This window comes from Miniopterus schreibersii (genome assembly GCF_964146895.1).
Source record: "Miniopterus schreibersii genome assembly, chromosome: 5".
Taxonomy (NCBI): domain Eukaryota; kingdom Metazoa; phylum Chordata; class Mammalia; order Chiroptera; family Miniopteridae; genus Miniopterus; species Miniopterus schreibersii.
The window spans coordinates 7394423-7417729 of record NC_138106.1 but is presented as its reverse complement, the minus strand read 5'-3'; the positions used below and the strand labels follow the sequence as shown (position 1 = coordinate 7417729).

Below are 23307 nucleotides of genomic sequence, written 5' to 3'. Positions count from 1 at the left end.
TTTACACTCCGTTATATAGAATTCCACCCTAAATGACACAGAAACAGCCACTGCTCTTACCTGAATGCCAAATCCAACAGCAGCCATAACAGTTAATGTGCAGTTTTGTTTGAGGAAGATGAGGGCCAGAATCCACAGCACAACTTCCCAGAAGAGCTCTGGCTTTGTCATGGCTGGGTCAGAATTTATAGTTCTCCTGTCCTATCTAATAGGAACAAAAGCCAGCGGGCTTGCAAGAACAGGATCTATTCAGAATCAACATATCTATTTTTCCAGTTTGATTAGTATTAAAAGTGTAACTATCACTACATTACTTGCCAAATAACCACAAGCACTCGAATAGTGAGCTAATAATGTGCAACCTGAGCATTCTTACCTTCACCGAGTTGTAGAAAGCTTCGAACACACCCACACTCTTGGCACTGAGCTGGAGGTTCACGGTTCCTTCCACGGTCAGAGAGACGCCCTGGTGCTGGACAGAATCCTTCCCACATATGACCACCACACCCGAGAGCATTTCCTAGGAGAGGAGGCAGTCACCAGTCAAATGAGGTGGTCTCTTCATTCACCTTATTTATGAGCAAAAGCCAGCCTCCTTCACAATCAATTTGTCTGAAGATGCAGACATTCACTCAGCACTTATTACAGACCAGGCACCTGTAATAAGGAGGCCAGGGTGAGAAGGAAGGGCCTCGGGTGGGGTGGGGGTGGGTACTGATAATTACAGGGCAGGCTGGATACACACTGATGGGTAAGGAGTCTCATCCCATCTCAGCCTTCCACACATCATTCCAGGCTGGGAGAGTCCCAGCAAATGTCTGGATTCAAAAGGGCAGAGGAGGGCCTGGGGTGAATGGTAGAGTCCTGGCCACATGAATGGAGGCGATCTCTTCAGAAGGAATGCAATAAAATAAAACCCTTGTCTTGAGGTTCTCTCTCCAGTATGCTGAGGAAAGTGACTGCACTTTTCACATGTATGAGTAATGAACACAACTGTTAGCCCAGGGAGCCCCGCTGGAGAGGTCTAGAGGTTGGGAATACAGCATGGGAAGGCAACGCAGCCTTTGCACTGAAGAACTTCCTGGCCCACCCACGTCCTGGTTCATCTGGCCAACGTTCAAGTCCAGATGTCCCTGGTTCACAAATCATTTAAGATCATCTATTCATTTATCTGAAGATAATTACTAAGTAAGATGATATGGACATTAACTACATTCTTTCTTGGATGGCAGTTTCTTCCTGTCATCACAGAACTTGATAGTTTCAATTTGCTACGGGGTGGGGTGGGGGCATGGAGAGGAAAAGGAAGTTAAGGAGATTAAATAGCAGAAAGAGATTCTACAATAAATACAAAACAACGAGTTTCTTAAATGACCTTCAGAAACGTGGCATGACTGTTGCCAAATGGTAGAAAATTGTTAACAAGACCCAAAAAAAGAGGTAAAATATCAAAAATTTAAAAATGACCTGTAGATCAAAGCATTAAAAAAAAATCAAAAAATCTGTCCTATTGGTGTTTAAATCTGTTTACTCTTTATTTCCTCTAGTCATCTACTGAAAAAACACAATGAGTCCTTCCCTTAGGTGGAACTCTGGGGACCGGGCCTCAGTGCCTGCCACTGCTGCAGAGCATTAAATGTGGGAAGTATTTTGTCTTCCCCTCCTCTATTCCAAAGCCTGAAGTCTGAATTCAAACAAACACTATCATCTCCATTTTATGCAGAATCCCAGGAGTACAAGTCCTTTTGTTCTTAAGGTAAAAAGCTCATCAGCGAATTTAAATGAAAATTCCTCTGAAATAACTTTTCTATTTAATTAAAATTAATTCTATTAATTTTTGTACAACCCAAATGGAACAGAAATCTAATTTTAAAAAATTTAATCCACCAGTATATTTTTAAAAATACACTTCATTTATTCCCCAAAATAAAATGAGATAAAATAACTTCATAAATGTTGTCAGTTAAACAAAACGGTAGCACTTGAGAAAAGTTCAGCTTCTATTTAATCAGAACATTTTCAGTTAGTCCCCTGGGACCAGATCTGGGCTGACCACTGGCTGGCATGTGATAATCAGGATGTCGGTAGAACCTTCCCTTCCTTGATCCCTACTACATAAGAAGGAAAAAGCAGTGAAGTACCTTGGAAGTAAGCAGAGTAAATATTTTATGACCCAAGGGACTCTTTTGTCATTCTTTGATTTTAATTAAGAAAGAATATAGTGGAGAGAATACAAAATTAATAAAGTATTTGTAGATAAATTAGACATTCTAACAATATACAGGCCTATTCAACTCCTACCAACAAAAGGAGGGCATAGAATTAGTCCAAACAAAGCCCAAGGAGTCAAGAATTTTTGAAACAGAAGATATCTCAAGTTAAGACTCATGGTAATGAGAAAACCATCTCTGTGCTTGTTTTATTTTTTTAAATTGAGCTATAACTGATATGTGACATTGTGTTAGTTTTAGGTATACGAGACAATTCTTGATTAATCCTAGCAAAGGATAGAATGAACTTGAATAATTAAAATTTAAGGGAGCCCGGCCAGCGTGGCTCAACGGTTGAGCATCAACCTAGGATCCAGGAGATCGCGGTTCAGTTCCCGGTCAGGTCACATGCCCGGGTTGCAGGCTTGATCCCCAGCAGGGGTGTGCAGGAGGCAGCCGATCAATGATTCTCATCATTGATGTTTCAATTCTCTCCCTCTCCTTCTCCCTTCCTCTCTCTGCAATCAATAAAGATGTATTAAAAAAGAAGAAATTAAGGGAAACCCCGGATGTCACAGAGAACTTACTGCGCACTCTTGACAAGGAGAAAACGAGGTTATGGCTCTGGATACTGCCTATACCTCACCCAACATAACAATCGGAGGTTCATCAACTGAGGGCCATGACTTGAAAGAGAGGCCACACACAGACTTATGGATGGCAATGAACCCCAGAAATGATGTACAAAATCATGCACATGTGTGATATTTTTTAGGGAGAAGAGCCATAGCTTTTGGCCTGTTACCAAGGAGGCCCTTGATCTGAAAGGTTAAGAAACACAGATGAGCCCAGCTGGCTTGGCTCAGCTGTGGGGCATCAACCTACGATCAAGAAGATCTCGATTCAATTCCCAGTGAGGGCACATGCCTGGGTTGTGGGCTTGATCCCCAGCAGGGGGCATGCAGGAGGCAGCCGATTAATGATTCTCTCTCATCACTGGTGTTTCTAGCTCTCTCCCCCTCTCCCTTCCTCTCTCTGAAATCAATAAAAATATATTTTAAAAAAACAACAACACAGATGAGAGATGCAGGCGCTACACTTATGTGCGTGTGACAGCTGTGTGCATGGCAGCACACAAAGTAACAGAAGGGAGAGGGACAGAGATATAGAAACATCAATGATGAGAGAGAGTCATTGATCGGCTGCCTCCTGCACACCCCCTGCTGGGGATCCCAGTCTGTGCTTTCCACTGCACATCTTGACCCTTAACAGGGCCTTGGCCCTGTGCTATCCGTCAGTGTGGGTCACCAAGACATCTGGGATCCCACCAGCACTGTGAAATCTTACCCCTCTGGCAAGGTGATGCATTTAAGGGAACCATACCACATGGAGCCTGCTGCAAATCAGCCGAAGTCTGTCCTGAAGGAGCCAAGTCTAGAGAAAGGCCCCAATCAGCCATCTTCAACCATAAACCAAAAGATAGGCTGGGAACAAGGCGTTCAGAGGCTACTGGTCGCGCCTGGCCTTCACAGCCACACTGCTTTCTCAGCAGAAACCACTACCCTAAGGGTGGTAAAAGGGAGGCCTTTTCTAACTTTGTCTTCTCTAAATGTAAAAGGCCACTATCAAACTGCACACATTTTTTCTTTCTTGTTCTCAGGAATTAAATACCAAACCCATAATTAGGACTCTGGGTTTGAAGATGGTGACATCAAGTCAGCATCCCCCCAGCTTCCTGGAAATCACCCAAAAGGATCAGAAACAAAACCACAAACTCCATTTTTGGTGAAGCAAGGAGACAGTTAAATGCAATGAAATAGGTGGAAGAGCTGCTAAAAAGAGTGAAGACCAAAGATTAGGGGGCACATGCAGTAAAAAGCCCAAACACAGCCCCATGGCTGTAGAAATTCGCTTCTCAAAGGCAAGGGCACACTGGGGGAACGGATCAGCTTCTAAGGAGCAGAGGAGGCAGAGCCCAATGAGGAATCCTACAGATGCGCCCAGGCAGGAAGCAGGAAGCAGTTTTCCGTCTCTGCAGCAGTGGGAGGCACTGAGGCCCTCTGCACAGTGAGAACCTCCCCAGCTGCTTATCTCACAGGCACAAGAAAAGTAGAGGTTAAAGGAAATCACACAGAACCTCAGTCAGCTTGGTCTAGGAATAAATTCATTTCCTACAAGAAGGTGATATTAAAAAAACCAGCAGAGCCCTGTACGGTTCACTCAGTTGGTTCGAGTGTTATCCAGAGATGCCAAGGTTCTGGGTTTGATCCCCAGTCAGGGCACATACAAGAATCAATCAATAAATGGGTAAATAAGTGGAATAACATATCAGTGTTTCTCTCTCCCTTCCTCTCCCTCTAAAGATTAAAAAAAAGAACCAGCACAGAAGCACAGGACATGTAATGGATTTGGGGGGGAATCCACGTGGCTGAGGACGCATACACAAGAGACCGGCAAGTCACTTCTACTTAAAGGAACTCTACAGAGGCTCCCATCTCACTGAGTAAATAAAGCCAAGTCCATTCCGATGGCCTACAAAGGAGGCTGTGCCCCTCGTCCCAATGGGTCTGACCTCTACTCTTAACACTCTCCCACATCACTCAGGCTCACCCCTCACTGGTGCCCTTGCAAATCCTTTAACCTGCCTGCACATTCCAGCCGCAGGGCATTTGCACATGCTCTTCCCTCCACCTGGATGCTCATCCTCCAGACACCCACAAGGCTTGAGACAAACATTCTCTCCTTGACCAAACTCTACTCAGCCTCCTCTGAGCTCTTTCAACTAGGCCTTGATCTTTTTATTTCCTTGTTCATTTCTCCATCATCCAATTTCAGCAAGACCTGTCAGTCAGTTCAGCCATCCCCCATGTCTGATCGCCTCCGCCTGGGTTCCGCATCCACCAGCCCCAAATGATGTCTGTTCACACTGGCCTGCCTTCAGCAAGTCCAGCTAGGTCAGTTTAGCCAGAAGCCCTCATACCCCTAATGCTTCCCCTCAATAATTTTCCACCCGCTGACACCCACCCTGCTCCTTGGCTATCAGTTCCCACTTGCCCATGCTCTACTCCAAGTGGAGCCCAATCTCTTCCCAGCTGCAAGACCCCATGCAGTGGTCCCTACGCCTATCACAAGAGTTTCCCCTTAAATAAAGTCTGCCTTACTGTCTTTAACAAGTGTCATGAATAATTTTTTTCTTTAACACTTGCACCCTTATCTCCATCAATGAAGTCATTGCTCAGGTGACACCGTTTTAGTGAGGCTTCCTCGACCATCCCTCCCCAACACTAGCTTACCAGGCATCCATGATTGCTCTGTAGCACGTCACCTTCTAAAATAAGTACGTATCTATTTTATTATCTGTATCCCTAAATGTAAACTCCAGGATAGAGGTGATCACAATAGTAAGCATTAGAATGTTAACTGGATGACCCGCCTTTTACTGCCTCAGCCATCCTCTCTCCAATGTCTCGCTTTCTGATGGTCCCAGCAGTGTGATGAGCCAAGACAGCCATTGCTGTTCCCAGGAGTCCTCTGCATATCTGAGCAAGTCCTTCCTTCCTAACGTTTCAGAAACACTTAGAACCACATGGGATTCTTACTCCACACTGGGTCTAGAGAACCTTGTACATCAATAGTGAGCTGCCCTTTCATTTACCGAGGGAATCTAATGCGTTAATTAACCAACATTTTTTTAAAAACCATAAAGTAAGCCACTGAGGTAGGTAGGAAAACACAAGTTAGACAAGTAATGGCTTGTTGAAACACTTCAGTGTTTCTAGTAGCACTAGAGACCCATTTTAGTTAGAAAACGGAAATCAGAAACATTAAAGATATTTCAGCTTGTTAGGTATCCCCAGCTCCACGATTCTGTATAAAAACTGTTTTTCTTCGTTTGAAAAATACACGATCACCAGATATTTCTCCACAGAGTACATAATGGCCAATATTACATGGTGCAGACTAAACCTCTAGAAAGAGTTTTGAAGAGAATGCATTGTCTCCGATCTATCATTAAAACAGGGAATGCTACCTAGCAATCCCATTTCTAGATTTCACTCAAGTGAAGTGAAAGATGATGTTCACACAAAAATCTGTTCACTGATGTCTCTAGTAGCTTTATTCACAATCACCCAAATTCACAGTGAATGGATAAACTGTGATACAGCCATACAAGATAAGATAGCTCAGCATTAAAAAGGAACACACTACTGTTACACACAGCAATATGAATGAATCTCAAAGCATTATGCTAAGCGACAAAGCCAGGTTCAAAAGCCTACATATCATGTAATCATATTTATGCCACTTATGACATTCTTGAAAACTATAGGCATCAGTGCTTGGAGGGCATAGCGAATTTTGGGAGGTGGCAGAACTGTTCCACATCGTGATTGTAATGATAGTTACAGTGTCAAAGAACGGTGCACTGAAAAGAATGACCTATTGTATGCGAAACACCTCAACTACAAAAACCCCCAGAGATAATCAAATTAGAAGGAAATATACTTATACTACTTTCTTGAAACAGGGTCATATTCTAAAAGTGATTAAGCCATTGCAGCCACTTTGGGATTTGAGGAAGAGTTGGAGGGCAGGAAGGGAATCACTGTTTCCCTCCCCATGGATATGCTCTGTTTTTGTCTGCTTATAAAACAAACTATTTTATATAATTAATTAATTAATCAAATTTATTTTAATCCTCACATGAGGATATTTTTTCCATTGCTTTTCAGAGAGAGTGGAAGGGAGGGAGGAGGAGAGAGGGAGACATCAATGTGAGAGAGACACACTGGCTGCCTCCCGCAAGCGCCCTGACTGGGGTGGGGGATCGAGCCTGCAAGGAGGTACCCACCCTTGACCGGGAATGGAAGCCGAGACCCTTCAGTCTATGCTCTAATCACTGAGCCAAACCGGCCAGGGCTAAGACAAACTATTTTAATAAGTATTAGCATTATAAAAATTTACATATTTGAATTCTGTATAAGAGTTCATTTCAGAAGAGTTTCATTGCTTAAAAATATTTTTGGAAAATCTATCTTAAACAAACAATATCGTTCATTTTCTTGAGCAGTTTGTGAGGAAACACTTGCTTTTGATTGAGATGAAAAGTAAGTTACATTTTCCATTACCTTGAGAAAGGCACCATTTCTGAGCCTGAACTGCCTTCCACCTACGCGTGAGAGAACAGACTGTCCCCTCAATACACTGTGGGTGGTTCTGGTTCCAGATGTCCGCAATAAAGTGAGTATCACAATACAGCCAATCACATACACTTTTTGCTTTCCCAGTGCATATGAAAGTTATCTTTACACTATAGTCTATTAAGTGTGATAACATTATGTCTAAAGAAACAATGTACAGATCTTAATTTAAAATACATAATTGCTAAAAAATGCTCACTGTCACCTGAGCCTTCAGCGAGTCCTAATCTTTGCTGAGGGAGGGTCTTGCCTTGATGCTGATGGCTGTGACTGCAGAAGGCTGGGGTGGCCGTGGCAATTTCTTAGAAGACAACAGTGAAGCTTTGCCACATAGACTGATTCTTCTTTCACAAACGATTTCTCTGTGGCATGAGGATCAGTGTGGTGACGTTTTACCCACAGAACCTCTTTCAAAACTGGAGTCGATCCTCTCAAGCTCTAGAGGGCATCTCCTTCCACTAGGAGGTTTCCTCTACTTTGCAAACCTGTTGTTCAGTGGAGCCACCTTCATTAGTTATCGTAGCTGACCTTCTGGGTAGCCTGCTGAGGCTTCTACACAAGCCAGCACTCACTGCTTCACCCGCACCGTTATGTTGTGGAGACGGCTTCTTTCCTTAAACCTCATGAACCGACCTCAGCCCGCTTCACACTTTCTTCTGCAGCTTCCTCCCTCTCTCAGCCTTCACAGACTTGAAGAGTCAGGGCCTTGCTCTGGATTAGGCTTTGGCTTACGGCACTGCTGTGGCTGGTTTGATCTACCCAGCCCACTAAAGCTTTCTCCGTATCAGCAGTAAGGCTGTTTTTCTTCCTCATGGATTCATAGGAGTAGCACTGCTAATTTCCTTCATGTACATTTCCTTTGCATTCACAACTTGGCTGTTTGGTGCAAGAGGCCTGCCTAGCTTTTGCTTCTCTTGGGTTTCAACAAGCTTTTCTCACTAAGCTTCATCATCACTAAGCTTCTAGCTTTTGATTTCAAGTGAGAGACAGTGACTCTTTCACTTGAACACTTAGAGGTCACTGTAGGCTTATTAATTGGCCTAATTTCAATATTGTGTCTCAGGGAATAGGGAAGCCCGAGGACAGGGAGAGAGATGGGAGAACAGCCAGTTGGTGGAGCAGTCAGAACACCCACATTTACCAATTAAGTTCACCATCTTATATGGGTGTGGTTCCTGATGCCCTGAAACAGTTCCAATAGTAACATCACAGATCCCTGATCACAGATCACCATGACAAATATAGTGAGTTTGAAATATTGCAAGAATTACCAAAATGTGACACAGGGATACAAAGTGAGCATATGCTGTTGGAAAATGTGCTCAGAGGTTTGTCTGATGCAGGGTGGCCAGAAACCTTGAAGTTGTAAATAACACAGCATCTGCAAAGCACAATGAAGACAAGTGGGATGAAATGTATGCCTGAAAAGACGACGAAAGACTGTGAGCCGGGCACACACTGGTCCCCATCTGCACACAGGGAGCGTGAGCAGCCTGAAGCAAGTAGCTGCATCTACTGGCCTCTCCCGAAACTTCCATCCAAGTAGGGCAGAGTTCTTTCCACGCTCTGGACCGCTCTACTTTTCTCGCTGGTGGATTCATGTCAGTTGTTGATGTTAACAAAGCTCTTCTGACGTCTGGCCTCAGTGTGCTCACGGGGAGGGCAGCTCAGCCAGCTGATGGCTGGGAAGTGGGTTTGTTTTATGAGCAGCAGTTGAAGCCTAAAAACTAAGTGGGGATGGGGTGGTGTCAGATTTGTCTAGTAAAAGAACTGCAGTAATATATGACAACTACCTGATTAAAAACATTGAATGACATGAAGAGGTCTTCAGAGCTAGGGGGTTAAAAACTCCCAAAGCACAGGTGACGTCAAATGAAAAGCGGATGGAAAACCAGCTTCAAGTGACACTTTCCTGGAATGTGCCTGTGCTAAAGGGCATACGGCAGAGGAGCCAGTGTGAGAGAGGCTGCAGAGATGGGGAACAGAGGTACAGAGTGATGGGAGTGAGAAGGGCCAAGGAGGGGTCAGCTTGGCCTGAAGGACAGTGGGGAGTGGAAGGGCACACAGTTCAGAGGGACAGGAGGACCAGGGACAGGCAACATGGGGTGACAGCAGTGACCAGCTATAGAACAGACAGCAGGGCTCTGCTGACTCAGGTTGGGAGTAGAGGGAAAGGGGATGAGGGGGAATCACAGGAGGAAGAGCGGGGCCATCTCTGCACAACCAGCCTGTGCTGCTGGTGTCCAGCCCAGGGCAGCACAGCCAGGAGTCAGTGCTGGGGACAGTTACCACAGGAATCGGGCAGAAGGCAAAGGCTGCCACATAGGGCTGAACCCAGGATGATGCAGGGTCAGGAGCTCTGGACTGGTGACTCAAGGTCAAGAGGTCTGGACTGGTGACTTGGCATCAAGAGGAAGGCAGAGAAAAATCCAACTACCCTGCCAAAGTCTGGAGCCTGCCAGGGTCAAGAGTGTCGGTGACGTGCTAAGACTTGTCCAGAGGCTGCAAAGTCTAGAAACTGACACACCACAGTGGCCAGGCCGGCTTTCCCAATTCAGTCCAGCACAAAAGCTGCGGCACCAGACACCAAATGGAGAGCTACATGAGTAATGAGTAATTTTATTGCATCCCAGTTTTCCAACAGGCTTGGATAATTCTGAAAGTACCTCTCATGCATGATATAAGGGTTAGGGTATGATTTAGGAGACAAACCTTTTCAGGACTATTATATTATGAGTGAGAAGAGAGACCCACTTCAAGTTTAGATGACTGTGTTTTCTAAAGGTTTACACCTCCTACAAAATGAGATCCCCCCTAGCTCAAAGATCTGTATTTTTAAATTTATTTTATTGATTTGAGAAACACTGAATTGTTGTTCCACTTATTTATGCATTCATTGGTTGATTCTTGTATGTGCCCTGACTGGGGACTGAACCCGCAGCCTTGGCATACTGGGACAACACTCTAGCCAACTGAACTACCTGGCCGGGGCCTCAAAGATCTGTATTTTTATACCCTAAGTTCTTCCCACAGCAGTCACTATAAATGACCACTCACGTATCAAGAATCCAGTAATACAACGTAAAATAGTTAGGCTTTTTTTTCCCATACCATTCTAGCTTTGCAATTTTTCTTCATAATGACGAACTATTGTGTAGAGGATTTTTCCTGTGGCGACAGCAATGAGCCCTCTGTGCATAAACCCCTTGTCACTGTAACCAGCTATGCTGGGTAGTACATCTCTTATTTATGTTTTCACACCCACAATATTTAAGTGTCATTTTCATGAGTATGTCTGCCAGGATTAAAGAATGTTAAACACGCTGAATTTATAAAAACAAATGAATTATATTTACATTACAAAAAGATTCACTGCAGGGTTCTTCTAACTAATCAGCTCCTCTAGCGCGATGAAAATATAACAAAATTTACAATGCATCTGAGTCAAACTCTTTGGTCAAGAACACATCTACTGCACCAAGCAAAGTACACAGCAATACCAAAACCACAGTCAGCTTTCAGTGCCAGAAATGCTGTCATCTATCTGATCTCCTAGGTCACTGGCCCTCCTTCCTCCAAGTCCACCATGAAGTGACATCCAAAAATCTGTAAAGCGTCTGATAAGCTCTTACTGTGCCATCTGCAAGGTGTACTAACAACTTAATTAACACTGGGGCAGACAGACCAATTCTAAGTGTGAAGAGACATCGTGGAAAAGCTTAACGGTACCTTTACCACCTACCATTTTAGTCAGAACCTATAAAAAATGTCTTTTAAAAATAAGATTTTTCAATTACAGTTGATATACAATATTGTATTAGTTTCAGGTGTACAATATAGTGATTAGGCATTTATATACCTTACAAAGTGATCACCCTGGTAAGTCTAGTACCCACCTGGCACCACACTTAGTTATTACAATATTATTTATATTCCCCATGCTGTACTTTACATCCCTGTGACTATTTTATAACTGGCAATTTGTGCTTTATAATAAATGTCTTAAAACACTATCTCACCCGGCCGGGCGTGGCTCAGTGGTTGAGCATTGACCTAGGATCCAGGAGATCGGGGTTCGATTCCCGGTCGGGGCACATGCCCGGGTTGCGGGCTAGGCAGCCGATTAATGACTCTCTCATCATTGATGTTTCTATCTCTCTCTCTGAAATCAATAAAGATATGTTAAAAAAACAAACAAACAAACAAAAGCACTATCTCATTTAATCCTCACAACAAATCCTCTGAGTGGGTATCAACTCCATCCTACAGATGAGAATTCAGATCCAGAGAAGGCACACAGAGTCCTGGACTTTGGAATAAAAGGACACAATTTCAAATATTTGCTCTTATCAATGCTCTTGGTATGCCACTGAATTCTCTGAGCCTCAGTCTTTTCAACCATAAAGTGAGGGGAAAATGCCACCTCTTCAGTATTCGTGAGGATTAAAGCACTATGAGTCGGAAAGGGCTATGCTAGTTTACGTTATTATACAACAATATTAAGTCCTCTCATTGGGAAATTACAACTTTGGCTGGAAATAGGGAATTAGGGAATTTTTATCACATTCCTGATTGTGTCATTCCATCCACGGGGCTTTGGAAACACAAGTCAGTTTTCTGGACTCAATGGGAGAAACTCTCAGGGAGAAGGTGGCATGACATCACAGGTGTATGTTACACACAAATTACAGGTACTGTGCTTGCCACCGAGGAGCCAAATAGTAACTGGGTCTCTACCAATGCTGCTGAGATGTAACTTAGATTTCAAAACTAGATTCAAACAGGGCCACGTCAATGAAGCCCCAGCTCTCTTTCCCTCAAAATGACTACACCTGCTTAGTGCCTCTCACATACCACACATGTACTTTATCACCTCTTCTTTCTGTATTTACCTCTTTCTCTATGACCTGTAGGCCCCATGAGATCAGTAGACATCGGCTGAAGGAATTTAAGTTACAGTCTAAAAAAGAATAAGGTGGATGAAGATGTGATAAGGAAAGGTATCCAGGACCAAAACAGACACATTGTTAAGCAAAAAGAACAAGTTGTGTGTGTTTGTGCACATGTGCACCTGTTATGCATAAGAAATGTCTGGGACAGTATACAAGCTTCAGTGGATACCTCCAGGGACAGAAAAGAGAGTCAACAAGAGGGAGAAAGATTTCCAGTCCTCTGTATTTTTAATTGTTAATTGTTAATTTGGCACATACTATCTATATCCTTAAACATTATTCAATTGAGATTTAAAAAAACCATCATTTTGTCAATGAGCATATTTTTTTTCTAGGAAAACACCCAAATGTCACTATTAAATTCAAGCATAACTTAGGTTCTCTGGTGACAAAAAGAATCAAAGCCATTTTCAAATGCTTCCACAACTAAGATACTCTGAAACACAGTAACAGAATCATCTGAGTAGAAGTCATAGCAGTTTTTTAAGTTGAATTATTACAATGCTATTTATAGCACTCTTAGGAAATTAATAACAACTTCTACGTTAAAATTTTCTCCATAAAAATAGCCACTCTTAGGGAAGAGATATAATAGTGTTGGATGGACACACTCTGAAATCTGAATGACCTGTGCTGACATCCAGACTTTCATTAGTTGGATGATCTTGAGCAAATTACTCAACCTGTGTAGGCCTCAGTTTCCTCATTAGTAAAATAGGAGTGATGCTGACAATGGCCCACACCAGTGTTTGCCAGGTCCTCAGTAGAACATAAGACTGTTTTATATGGTTACATGGACAAACATAGTTTGCTTCAATAACAATCACTTATGGCCTAAGGAACAGGCCAACATAGGTGGCAGCCACCTCAAGCAAACCATGAGAGTTACAGGTACTGTGCTTGCCACCAATGAGTCAAATCTTTAGTAAGTGCATCTTTACCAGTGCTGTTGAGATGCACAAAGAAAAATTGAAAACATGTATGTTATTAGTTCCACCTGCAGCCAGCTATGAGTAGGGAGGGTGGGACAGAGAGGCCATGCCTTGTACAACCATGGTGCAAACTACACTAGAAACATGCACTGTCCAAAGGCATTGAGACCTCATCAACGGTCCTCCCACCTACTCCACCTATCCTGAATCATGGATCATGGAGTCTCTAACATATGAGTCAGAGGCCTATATGTGCAGGAGTATATTTTTGTCAACTCATCATATTGATTAGTTTAACAACTTTTTTTGGGGGGGCTTTTTAAAAAAGATATAGCAACCATCTATTTAGAAGTTTATTAGTTTTTCTTTTATAATCACCATATAAGGTCACCTTTAAAATGTATTTTGTGTGGACTGGCCGGTGTTGCTCAGTGGTTGAGTATCAACCTATGAACCACGAGGTCACAGTTCGATTCCCAGTCAGGGCACATGCTCGGGTTGCAGGCCTGATCCCCAGTAGGATGCGTGCAGGAGGCAACCGATCAATGACTCTCATCATTCATGTTTCTATCTCTCCCTTCCTCTCTCTGAAATCAATAAAAACATATTTTAAATAAATAAATTTTTTTAAATGTATTTAGTGTAATTGCATTAGGTCAAACACATCAAGCGTAAAAGTGACTGAAGATTGAGAAACACTGCCATAGCTAATAACTGGAGATTCTGGTCCTGAAAATGGCACCAAAGAATGTGCACCAGATGGACACAGCTGACACCACCTTCAACTCCCCACCCACAGACGCAGTCTTAGCTGGGTAAGACTTTCGGCTGGGTCAATTTCACGATTCCATTTCTTTGCATCTTTTCTAACTGTGCTTTTTATTACTTGTACCATATTTTAAACCATAGAAAACATCTCAGCATCTCAGCTGGAGTAACATCTCTGAATGGAATGTGCTAACTTGTTAAAGAATAAGTATTAAAGTAAAATGTATATAGTCTCCTGTCACTGCCCCCCCCAATTCTCATTTTGATATTTCCAAGCTACAGGAAAGTTATGAGAATACAAAGTAAAGGAGAAACTGGCACCTGCATACACTGCTGGTGGAGCGTAAAGTGGTACAGGTACTTTAGGAAAGTTTGGTGGGTCTTCAAAGAATTAAACATAAAGTTACCATATCACCCAGCGATTCTACTCCTCAGTATCTATCCAAGAGAAATGAAAATGTATGTTCACACCAAAACTTGTACTAGAATGTTCATAGCAGCAGTATTCACAGTAGCCAAAAAGTGAAGACAACCCAAAGGCCCATCATCAGATGAATGGATAAATAAAATGTATTTCCACACAACGTAATAGTATTCGGCCATCAAAAGGAATGAGGAACTGATACGTGCTAAGTGAAAGGAGCCAGGCACAAAGGCCACATATGGTAGGATTCTATTTACATGAAATGTCCAGAATAGGCAAATCCATAGAGACAGCACCGCTGTGATTGGCAGTGGATGACAGGGAAGGGGAATGACGACTGCTAATAGTTTCTTTTGGGGGTAATGATGGTTGCACAACTCTGTGAATATGTTGAAACCACTGAATTCTATACTCTGAAAGGGTACATTTTATGGTATTTGAATTAGATCTCAATAAAGATGTTATTTTTAAAAAGAATACAAAGTAGACCCATATAGCTTTCAACTGGAGTTACTAGCAATATTTTGCCCCATTTGCTTTCTCTTTTCTCGTCACACGTGGGAGTGTTTGCGTGCACGCACACAGTTTATGGCTGGACCATTTAAAATTTAGTAACTGTGACACTTGACCTCTATATACTTCAGTATTCTCCTACATAACAAAAATGTGAATGTCACATTCAGAAAATTTAATACTAAAAGTATTATTTAATATAGTCCATATTCAAATTTATTTATCAAAAATTATGCATTGTATTTGGTTATCCTATCCCCTTAGTCTCTTAATCTAGAAAAATTCCCCTTTTTATGACATTGACATTTTTGAAGAATCTGGACCAATTATTTCATAGAATGTTCCTAATTTTTGTTATGTCCGATTGTTTCCTTATGAGCAGCTTTAGGCTAGACATTTTTGGCAGGAATGCTGCACAGGTGAGCTGCGGCCTCGGCGCATCCATCGTGCCGGTACCTTCTATTATTCCACCAGAACATGTCAGTCCCATCGGTGGCGGTGGAAAGGGGGTGGTCACTGTTGGTCTTGGTTAGGGTGGTGACTACCAGATTCTTCCGTTATAAAGGTAGCTGTTTCCCTTTGCATTTAAGGTGACTATTTGAGTTTGTGTAAGTACCAGGTTTCCGCAATAATCTTGCGCCCAAAGCTTTTAGTATCCATTCACGATCTTTGCCTGGGACGCCATCCCTTTCGAGACCTCGCTGCAGTCATGTGACTACGCACCACTCCCAGTCTTATGCCACAGGGAGAGCACCTGTGATTCCAACCCTGGCTGCACGATGGAATCACTGGCACCCCTGCGGGGGGACCTGGTCAATCACATTTTAAAATCCCCCAAGGTGACTGATTCAGACGAAGACTAAGAGCTGATATTCCCTGAGCTGGAGTGAGAGGAACCTTGCAACAGTTTCATTTTGCAAATAAGGAAACGGAGGACCGAGGAGGTTAAGCGGCCAGGGGCATAAAACTTGTTAGTGTCATAGTTAAGATTTTTTTGGGGGGGGACCCGCATCTTGCATTTTAATATGCCATTCCTTCGTTATGTTACTCAAAAATTAAAACCAGAGAAATGAGTAACTTCTGTATGGTGTTAGAGGTGGCCCAGTTTGAAGTGCGTATTTCGGTTCTGAAGGTGAATTCTGCCTTCCGAGCGAGGGAACGGGTCGCTCGGTCATGCCCTCAGGGCACCGCGACAGCTCGAGCCCCGGAACCGAGGCGGGGTCCGGTGTTCGAGGAGCCAAGCGGTTAGCACTGCAGCCCCGGCGCCGGCCCCGCGGTCCGCACGCCCCCCGGACGTGGCGGCGACTCCTTCGAGGGCCTCTGGGCTGGGCAGCCGACCGCGCGCGGGATGCACCTGACGGGGACGCACCAGACGGGGACGCACCTGACAGGGACGCACCCGGCGGCGCGCCCCTGCCCCGCCCACGGGCACCCAGATGAGCGTGGAATCCTGGGAACGACGCGACCTGCAGACCCGCCCACTCCACTTACCCCTGCATGATAAACCTTGTTCGCTCTTTTAATCTTAATGTCCAGGGAGGTCCCCATCTCGAAAACTCCGTTGCAGGAGCCACTTCCTGTCACTCGTGACCCGAGGAGATGGAGGGATGACCCGTCCCCCCGACGCGGGCAGTTGCGTCACGTGACCGCGCGCCCACCGCCAGATAGACTCCCCTGCTTTCTCCTTCCGGTGCAGGGGCCGGTCGATGGGAGGGGCTATCACTCTTCGTCACGCCCCCGCCGGCGTGAGGGGCGGGATCAGGAGAGCCCCACCCCTTCCGTAAAAAGAGTCAGAACACCGGAAATACCCTCCCTCTCGCCCGTTTACTGCAGGGAGGGGTAAGTCGGCTCTCCCGGCGTGCGCCGCGGCGGGGGCGGTGCCGGAGGCCCGTCTCGGGTACAGCCCGCGCTGGGAAGCTGATTCTCCCGTCAGGCTGTGCGGCGCGAAGCCGCTGCACTAGTGAGTTGGCTTTAAAGCGGCGTCGGCTGGGGAATGCGTCCCCTCCCCGTCTCTTTCTCGTCCTCTCCCGTCCTCCCGCACTTTCTCCTGAGGATTCTGAGGTCCGGCGCCCCGGGGTCCAGCCCGCACTCAAGGCCTACACAGCGCCGGTTGACGGGCGGCGCAGCTGCCCCCAGCCTCCGCCGAGCCCCGCGCCAAGGTCTCGGAGAGCGCGGTGACCTCGTCCGGCTCGAGCCGCGGCGGCCGGGCGCGGGGCGCGGGGGCTTGTGGGTACTCCGCCGGCGCGCGCCGCGGACCGGGTGTTGAATATTCACGTGCGTGCGCAGGGCGCGGGGAGACGCGGCGCGCGGGCCTGCGCCCCGGCCGCGTGGAGGTGGGAGCCGGAGCCGAGCGGGTCGGCCTCGTCTCCCCGTCATTCCGCAGCAGGAGCTGCCCGAACTAGACGCCAGCCGCACACGGTTTTGGGGGGAGCAGCCCCTCAGGCGGGGCAGCAGTGCAGTGTTAGGCAACGCGCTACGCTTGCGGAAATAAAACCTCGTGTGAGTGCTTTAAACGAGGACGTCTCCAGTAAGCAGAGAGGTAAAAATTAAGTACTTTCGGTTTCTTTGAACTCCTTGATGCCGATGTTTTTAAAAACTGCATTACTTATGCGATTCCATGAGACATTTTCTGTAAGACGATTTAGTGAGTCAGTTTCGCGAGCGCCTCCCTCTCGAGACTGAGGGATTTCACAGGCCGGCGGCGGCGCAGTTGCTTCTGGGGGCGGTTCCGGGGCGCTCCCCGCGCTCGGCTCCCCTCTGCCCCGGGGGTCCCGTCTCCCTCTCGGATGTCCTCCTGGCACCTCCAGCTCGGCGGTTCTGAAGCAGCTCCTCAGGGACTTGGTAACCCCAGGCTGGCCATTCAAGAAGCGGGCCCCTGTCCACCGGGCTCGCCCGTCCTTCCCGACGCCTAGAAGATCGGCCGCCGTCGACAAGGCGGAAACGGGAAGGAACACGGGGGCCCACGCTGGAGCCCTTGGCTCCGGCGACCTGCGCTCTGCGTATTACACGGCGGAACATTTCTTGTTCCTCGAGGACACGTGTGCCGCATTTTCCTCCTCTTCGCGGGCTGCGCCCAGTCTCGATGGAGGCTGGGGCAGCGCCAAGGGCTTTAGTTCCAGTGGGGTCAGTTCGCTGAGCCGTCTCGGTGCGATGGCTTCCAAACATGGAACAGTGCGGTTGTTTCGTCCCATCACTGCTGTTTTCCACCCCTTAACGACACCCAAGGGGATACTGGAACCTCCTGGTCAGTTTCAGTTACTAAGATTCAGAACATGTCAAAGCGTCAATCCCTTGCCTCGAGTGGGACCCCAGGGCCTTAGCGAGGGTGGGGAGGCGCGAGTCGCGGTTCGGGCTCTCAGACGCTCCCTCCGGGTTTTCTTCGAGGCCTGGCTTCTGTGCTGAGGCACGTGGCTCGCACCTGGCCGGTGCTGGAGCTCTCTTAGCTGATTCTGGTTTCTCTGGGTAGCTGACCCTTGTTTGAAACTGTTCTCATGGGGCACGTGTAAGAAGGCCTGGTGACCCTTTTCGCCACGTTTCCACGGGAGGTCCATGCCCAGCTTGGTCTTCGCCGTCATCCCACTGCCGGCACCCAGCAGTACTGTACCCAGTCTCCTGGGCCAGGGCCCAACAAGACCATTTGTTTTCCACAGGGTCCACCTGACTCACGAGAAATACACATCCTTTCCACACAAAAGGGCTGGACTGGAGGATGCCCCAGAGCTTCTCCTCTCCCTTCTGCCATATGTCTTTAATCTTCCTGCTCCCTCCTGAAATAAATCAGCGAGAATGCCGGCTAGAAAGATTTGCAAGTAGGGACTGGAACACCAACCTCTCCTTCCATGGGGTCCCACTGCTACTGAGGAGAGAATATTTTACAGCCTCCCCCTCTGCATCACTCCCTGCCAGAAACACTGTCCTCTCGCCAAGGCCAGCCACCTCCTCTCGTTCCTTTCCCTGCGTCCTTGTATAGACTGAAAAGGAGAGGGTTGGGGAAATACTTGGTGGAAGCAGGGCTAGATCTGCATCTTATTAAGCCCTGGGGACAGTCAATTGTAGGCACCTTTCATTAGAAGATGGGGCGCTATGCTTGTTGTTTCCAGCTGAGCCTAGTGCTCATTCTGGGACGATAGAAGACGTCCCACTAAATATCTTTTGGTGGATGCTGCGATAATCTTCCCAGACCTTTATTTCAGGACAGAAGGACATGTTCCTGAGCTGCTCAGAGTTTGGTCTCAACAGCTTCCAGCTAAGTCTTTCTTCAAAAACTTGCCCTCAGCTGAAGAGAACTGCTTTGCCCAAAGTCGTGGTCCCTTCTAGAGGAGCAGGCCACATCTAATGAGTAGCCAACCTAAAGACCTCTCTCACCTCAATTTGGAACAACTCTGAAGGACAATTCCAGCTCTAAAGTTCCCTAATTAGTGCATAGCAAATTACCCTAACAGTTAGTAGTTGAAAACAAAACATCATCTGTGGGTCAGGAAATTATTGTGGCTTCACTGGGATTCTGGCTCTTGGTCTCAGCTGGTTACCATCAAGATGTTAGGGCCACAGACATGTGAAGGCTTGGCTGGGGCTATAGGGCCCAGTTCCAAGATGACGGCTGGAGGCTTCAGTTCCTCACCATGCGGGACTCTCCATAGGCTGCTCCAGAGTCCTCACAGCATGGCAGCTGACTTCTCCAGACCAGGTGATCCAAGGGAGGGCGAGCAGGGAGCTGCAGTGCCTTGTATGGCCCAGACTCTGACTTTCACATTCCCTTTTCTTCTGTTCATTGGAAGGGAACAGAATTAAAGTGTGGCCATAAGTCCAGGCCACACATAAGGGAAGAGAAATTTGGCTCTACCGTTGGAAGGGAGCATCAAAACTTTGTGGACATATTTTGAACCACTCTGCTCCCATTGGGGAACCTTGTGATTACATCACAGTTCAACTTTTCCTTCTGCCCAACTAATACAGCTTCCTTCACCCCCACCCCTCCACACCTGTTGATCTGGAGAGCACCCCTAATGTACTTCCTACACATGGACCTCCATCTCAGAGCGTGCCTCCTGGCAGCCCAACCTGCAGCAATCCTGTCACTAGCTTCCTGACTTGACTTCTCTGAGCCTCAGTTTCCCTCATCTGTAAAATGATCTTATAATGCCTCCATTACGGGGAAGTTGACGGGATTCATAACAGCTCATGTATTTATCAGCTACTTGCTATGGGCCAGGCACTGTTCTAAGCCCTTTAAATGTTTTAATTTATTCCATTCTCACAGCAGTCTTATAATTACAATTCCCTTACCTTGCAAAAAGAAAAAACTGAGGCACAGAAAGATTACTGTACTCGCCCAAGGCATTGTAGCAACTAAGTGGTAGCCACCCATGTTGATTCCAGAGCTCACATATGCTGTAAGTAGTCACTGTGCTGCACCTGTGTGCACAACACACCTGGGCTTACAGCAAGGGCCATGGGGTCTTAATTAAAAAACTAGCCAAAGGACTGCCAATCAAATGTGAAAATCAAGCAGGAGTACAATGTTACAGTTGAGTGATTTTTAGAAAAGGAACCGAGGTCATTTTATCAATTGATAGTGAAGATACATTGCCTAAACCATAGCAGAACAGTATAGTGTATTAGTGTACTTGGGCTGCTGTAACAAGGTAGCACCAACTGGGCAGCTTAGAACAACCATTCTCTCACAGTCCTGGAGAATGAAGTCTGAAACGAGGTGTCAGCAGGGTTGGTTTGCTCTGAAGGCTATGAGGGCAGGTCCTGGGCCAGCCCTCTCTCCTCGGCCTGCTGATGGCCATCTTCTCCTGTCTCTTTACATTGTCTTTTTATGTGTCTTCATCTTTACATGGCCTCCCTGTATGTGTGTCTGCCTGCAGATGTTCCCATTCTATAACGACATCAGTCATATTTATTAGGGCCACCCAAATGACTTCATTTTAAATTGATTACTTCGGCAAAGACCCTGTTTCCAAATACTGACACATTCTGAGGTACTGGGATTAGAACTTAAACATATGAATTTGGCAGTGATAGTAAATTAAACCTGTAACACATAGCAACAAAATATATACACCAAAATAGACATAAAAATAATGGACAGATACAGTTAGTAGAAAATTTTAACACAATACAGCCTATCAGAGATTGAGTGGATAAAAAAATGAAGACTCAGAGGACTTTAACAAAATAATTGATGTATAATTAACAAATAAGATGGAATCATAGGCAAGTCACCTTTTCAAGTGTCCATGATGCATTTATAAGCATTAATTGCATACTAGGCCACAAAGAATATCTCATATTCAATTAACTAAATACAATTCAGACACTGTAACCACCCAAAATTTTAAGTACTTGGAAACTAAGACATACTTTCCCAAATACATTAGGTCCAGGACCAAATAAAAATACAGTAACCAAAATAAAGTGTGAATGCTTCATGCCAAAACACATGGGACACAAGCAAAGGAAGAGTCCTCTGAAAAGTTACTAGAAAAAGAGTTTGAAATTTTGGCCAGAGTGGAATGACATGCTATCTGGGGTTCGCTTTAAAATAATTGGAGGAGGAGGGGAGGAGATGTGGTTGGGGCACGGCATAGGCACAACAGATGTAGGAAATTTTTTAAGCTGGCTGATGGGGACATGGAGCTTTCTCGTGCTATCTCTCTGCTTTGTGTGGATGGATGTTTGGATTCCATAATGGGAGATGAGATAAATGTAGGCAGTAGGATAATATTTTTTTTAAATTAGCTAGAGTATTTTTTCATGCCTTGCAATTCCCAGTAGATTCCCCCAACTCCCTGTTCATCAGATTTATATCCTGAATCACAAAATGTGTGATAAAGAGCAATTTTCAAGATAAGAAATGTGTCCAGTCTAGAGGAAGGGGTATAAAAGGAGACTAGAGCCTGGGGTGGGGTCCGCCTGCTTGTCCTCTGGTGTCAACACCCCACTTGGGGGTGGGGATGGACAGGGCTACAGAAAATGATAGAAAACTCAGAGACTGGAGGAGCAGAGGCGCAGAGCGAGTTGCTGACCCAGCCGGGAATGGGGAGCTGAACCCTCCCGGGGCGCTGCCTGTGGGGTCCGGGAATGCACTGCACGTTGCTCCAGCTGGGACCCTGGCCAAGGGACATGGCGTTTTTGAACCAAACGCCTATCCCGTCCCAGGCAGACTACTTCAGGGAGAAGGAGGGTGGGGAGGTGAAAAGGGGAAGTAAAACACAATCAGCTAAGTTCCAACTGAATGGGAAGACTGAGCCCCGAACCCCCCAGCAGAAACGGCTGCTGGAAAGCTAAACTGGGTGAATTTATAGAAAATGAAGGCCGTTACTTCTTTGGCCATTTATGTGTTGTGCCCGTAAATTTTAAAACAGCTACATATACAAAAATCAATACACATTTTTATTTAACAGCAATAACCAGTTAGAAAATAAAATGAAAATAGGGATTGTATTCTCAATAGCAATAAAAATATAAAATACTTGGAGTAATTTGAATTTAATATAAGTTTGAGTTACATGAATCAAGCTATAAGGCTGAATTAAGAAATATGAAAATGGAGATGTGTAGCGTTTTTTTAAGTGGAAATCTAAATACTTTTAAATGCCCAGTCTTACCAAATTAATTTTTAGGCTTAATTTTCATAATTTTGAATGAGGAAATTTAATGAAATTATGTTAAAATTCTGAAAAAATAATACAATGTTAAAAAGATATGTCTTTTAAAAATGTTAATTATAGGGAAAAGAGCCCTACTAAGCATAAAACAGTGAAGTTGTAAGAGTTAATATAACACATTCTGGCATAAGGTCAATTGGACAAGATAGAACAGATGCCATGTATTAGTGTATAAGATTTTAATATATGATATGAGTTATAAAGAGTTATATCTATAGAGAACAGGATTATTCAGTAAATAATAGATTAAATAAGCTTGATATTTAGAAGAAAAATTCATTTAGGTTTTGCTGTCATACCACAAGTCACCCACTTCCTTCCCCCCAAAAAATTAGTTGGATTAAAGAGTTCAGGAAATAATAAAACAAGTTAAGCATAGACTTAATGGGAAATGTGAAAACCCTGTGTGAGAAAAATTATTTTTAAACATACCGGTAGATTTGAATGGAAGGAAAAGCATACCATATGCCTGGATGGGAAGGTTCAACATCATCAAAATATTCTCTCTCACTTAAGTTATGCATTTAAAGCAATGCCAATAAAAATACCATCTTCTCTTTATTCCTGAAGCCAGGAAGGTTGATTATAAAGTTTATTTGGAATAATCAACCAGAATAGCCAGAAAAAGTCC

At 45.1% G+C, this 23307-nt stretch overlaps 1 protein-coding gene across 6 annotated transcripts in view; it reads right to left on the bottom strand.

Moving 5' to 3' along the window:
* Positions 1–17006, bottom strand: part of VPS26C (VPS26 endosomal protein sorting factor C) — a 48468-nt gene extending 31462 nt beyond the window's left edge. For 5 of the 6 annotated variants that reach the window (XR_013998936.1, XR_013998937.1, XR_013998938.1 and 2 more), the window contains exons 1-2: positions 16492–16698; positions 377–520 (exon numbers count right to left, since the gene is read on the bottom strand). Coding sequence is in view for 2 of the 6 variants with exons in the window: in XM_081139164.1 (XP_080995290.1) it covers positions 377–520; positions 16492–16548 (201 nt within the window). In the remaining 4 variants the exon portion in view is untranslated. Of the gene's footprint in view, positions 1–376; positions 521–16491 lie in introns of all 6 variants that reach the window. The other variant, XM_081139165.1, reaches the window with a different exon arrangement.
* Positions 17007–23307: the final 6301 nt, after the last annotated feature.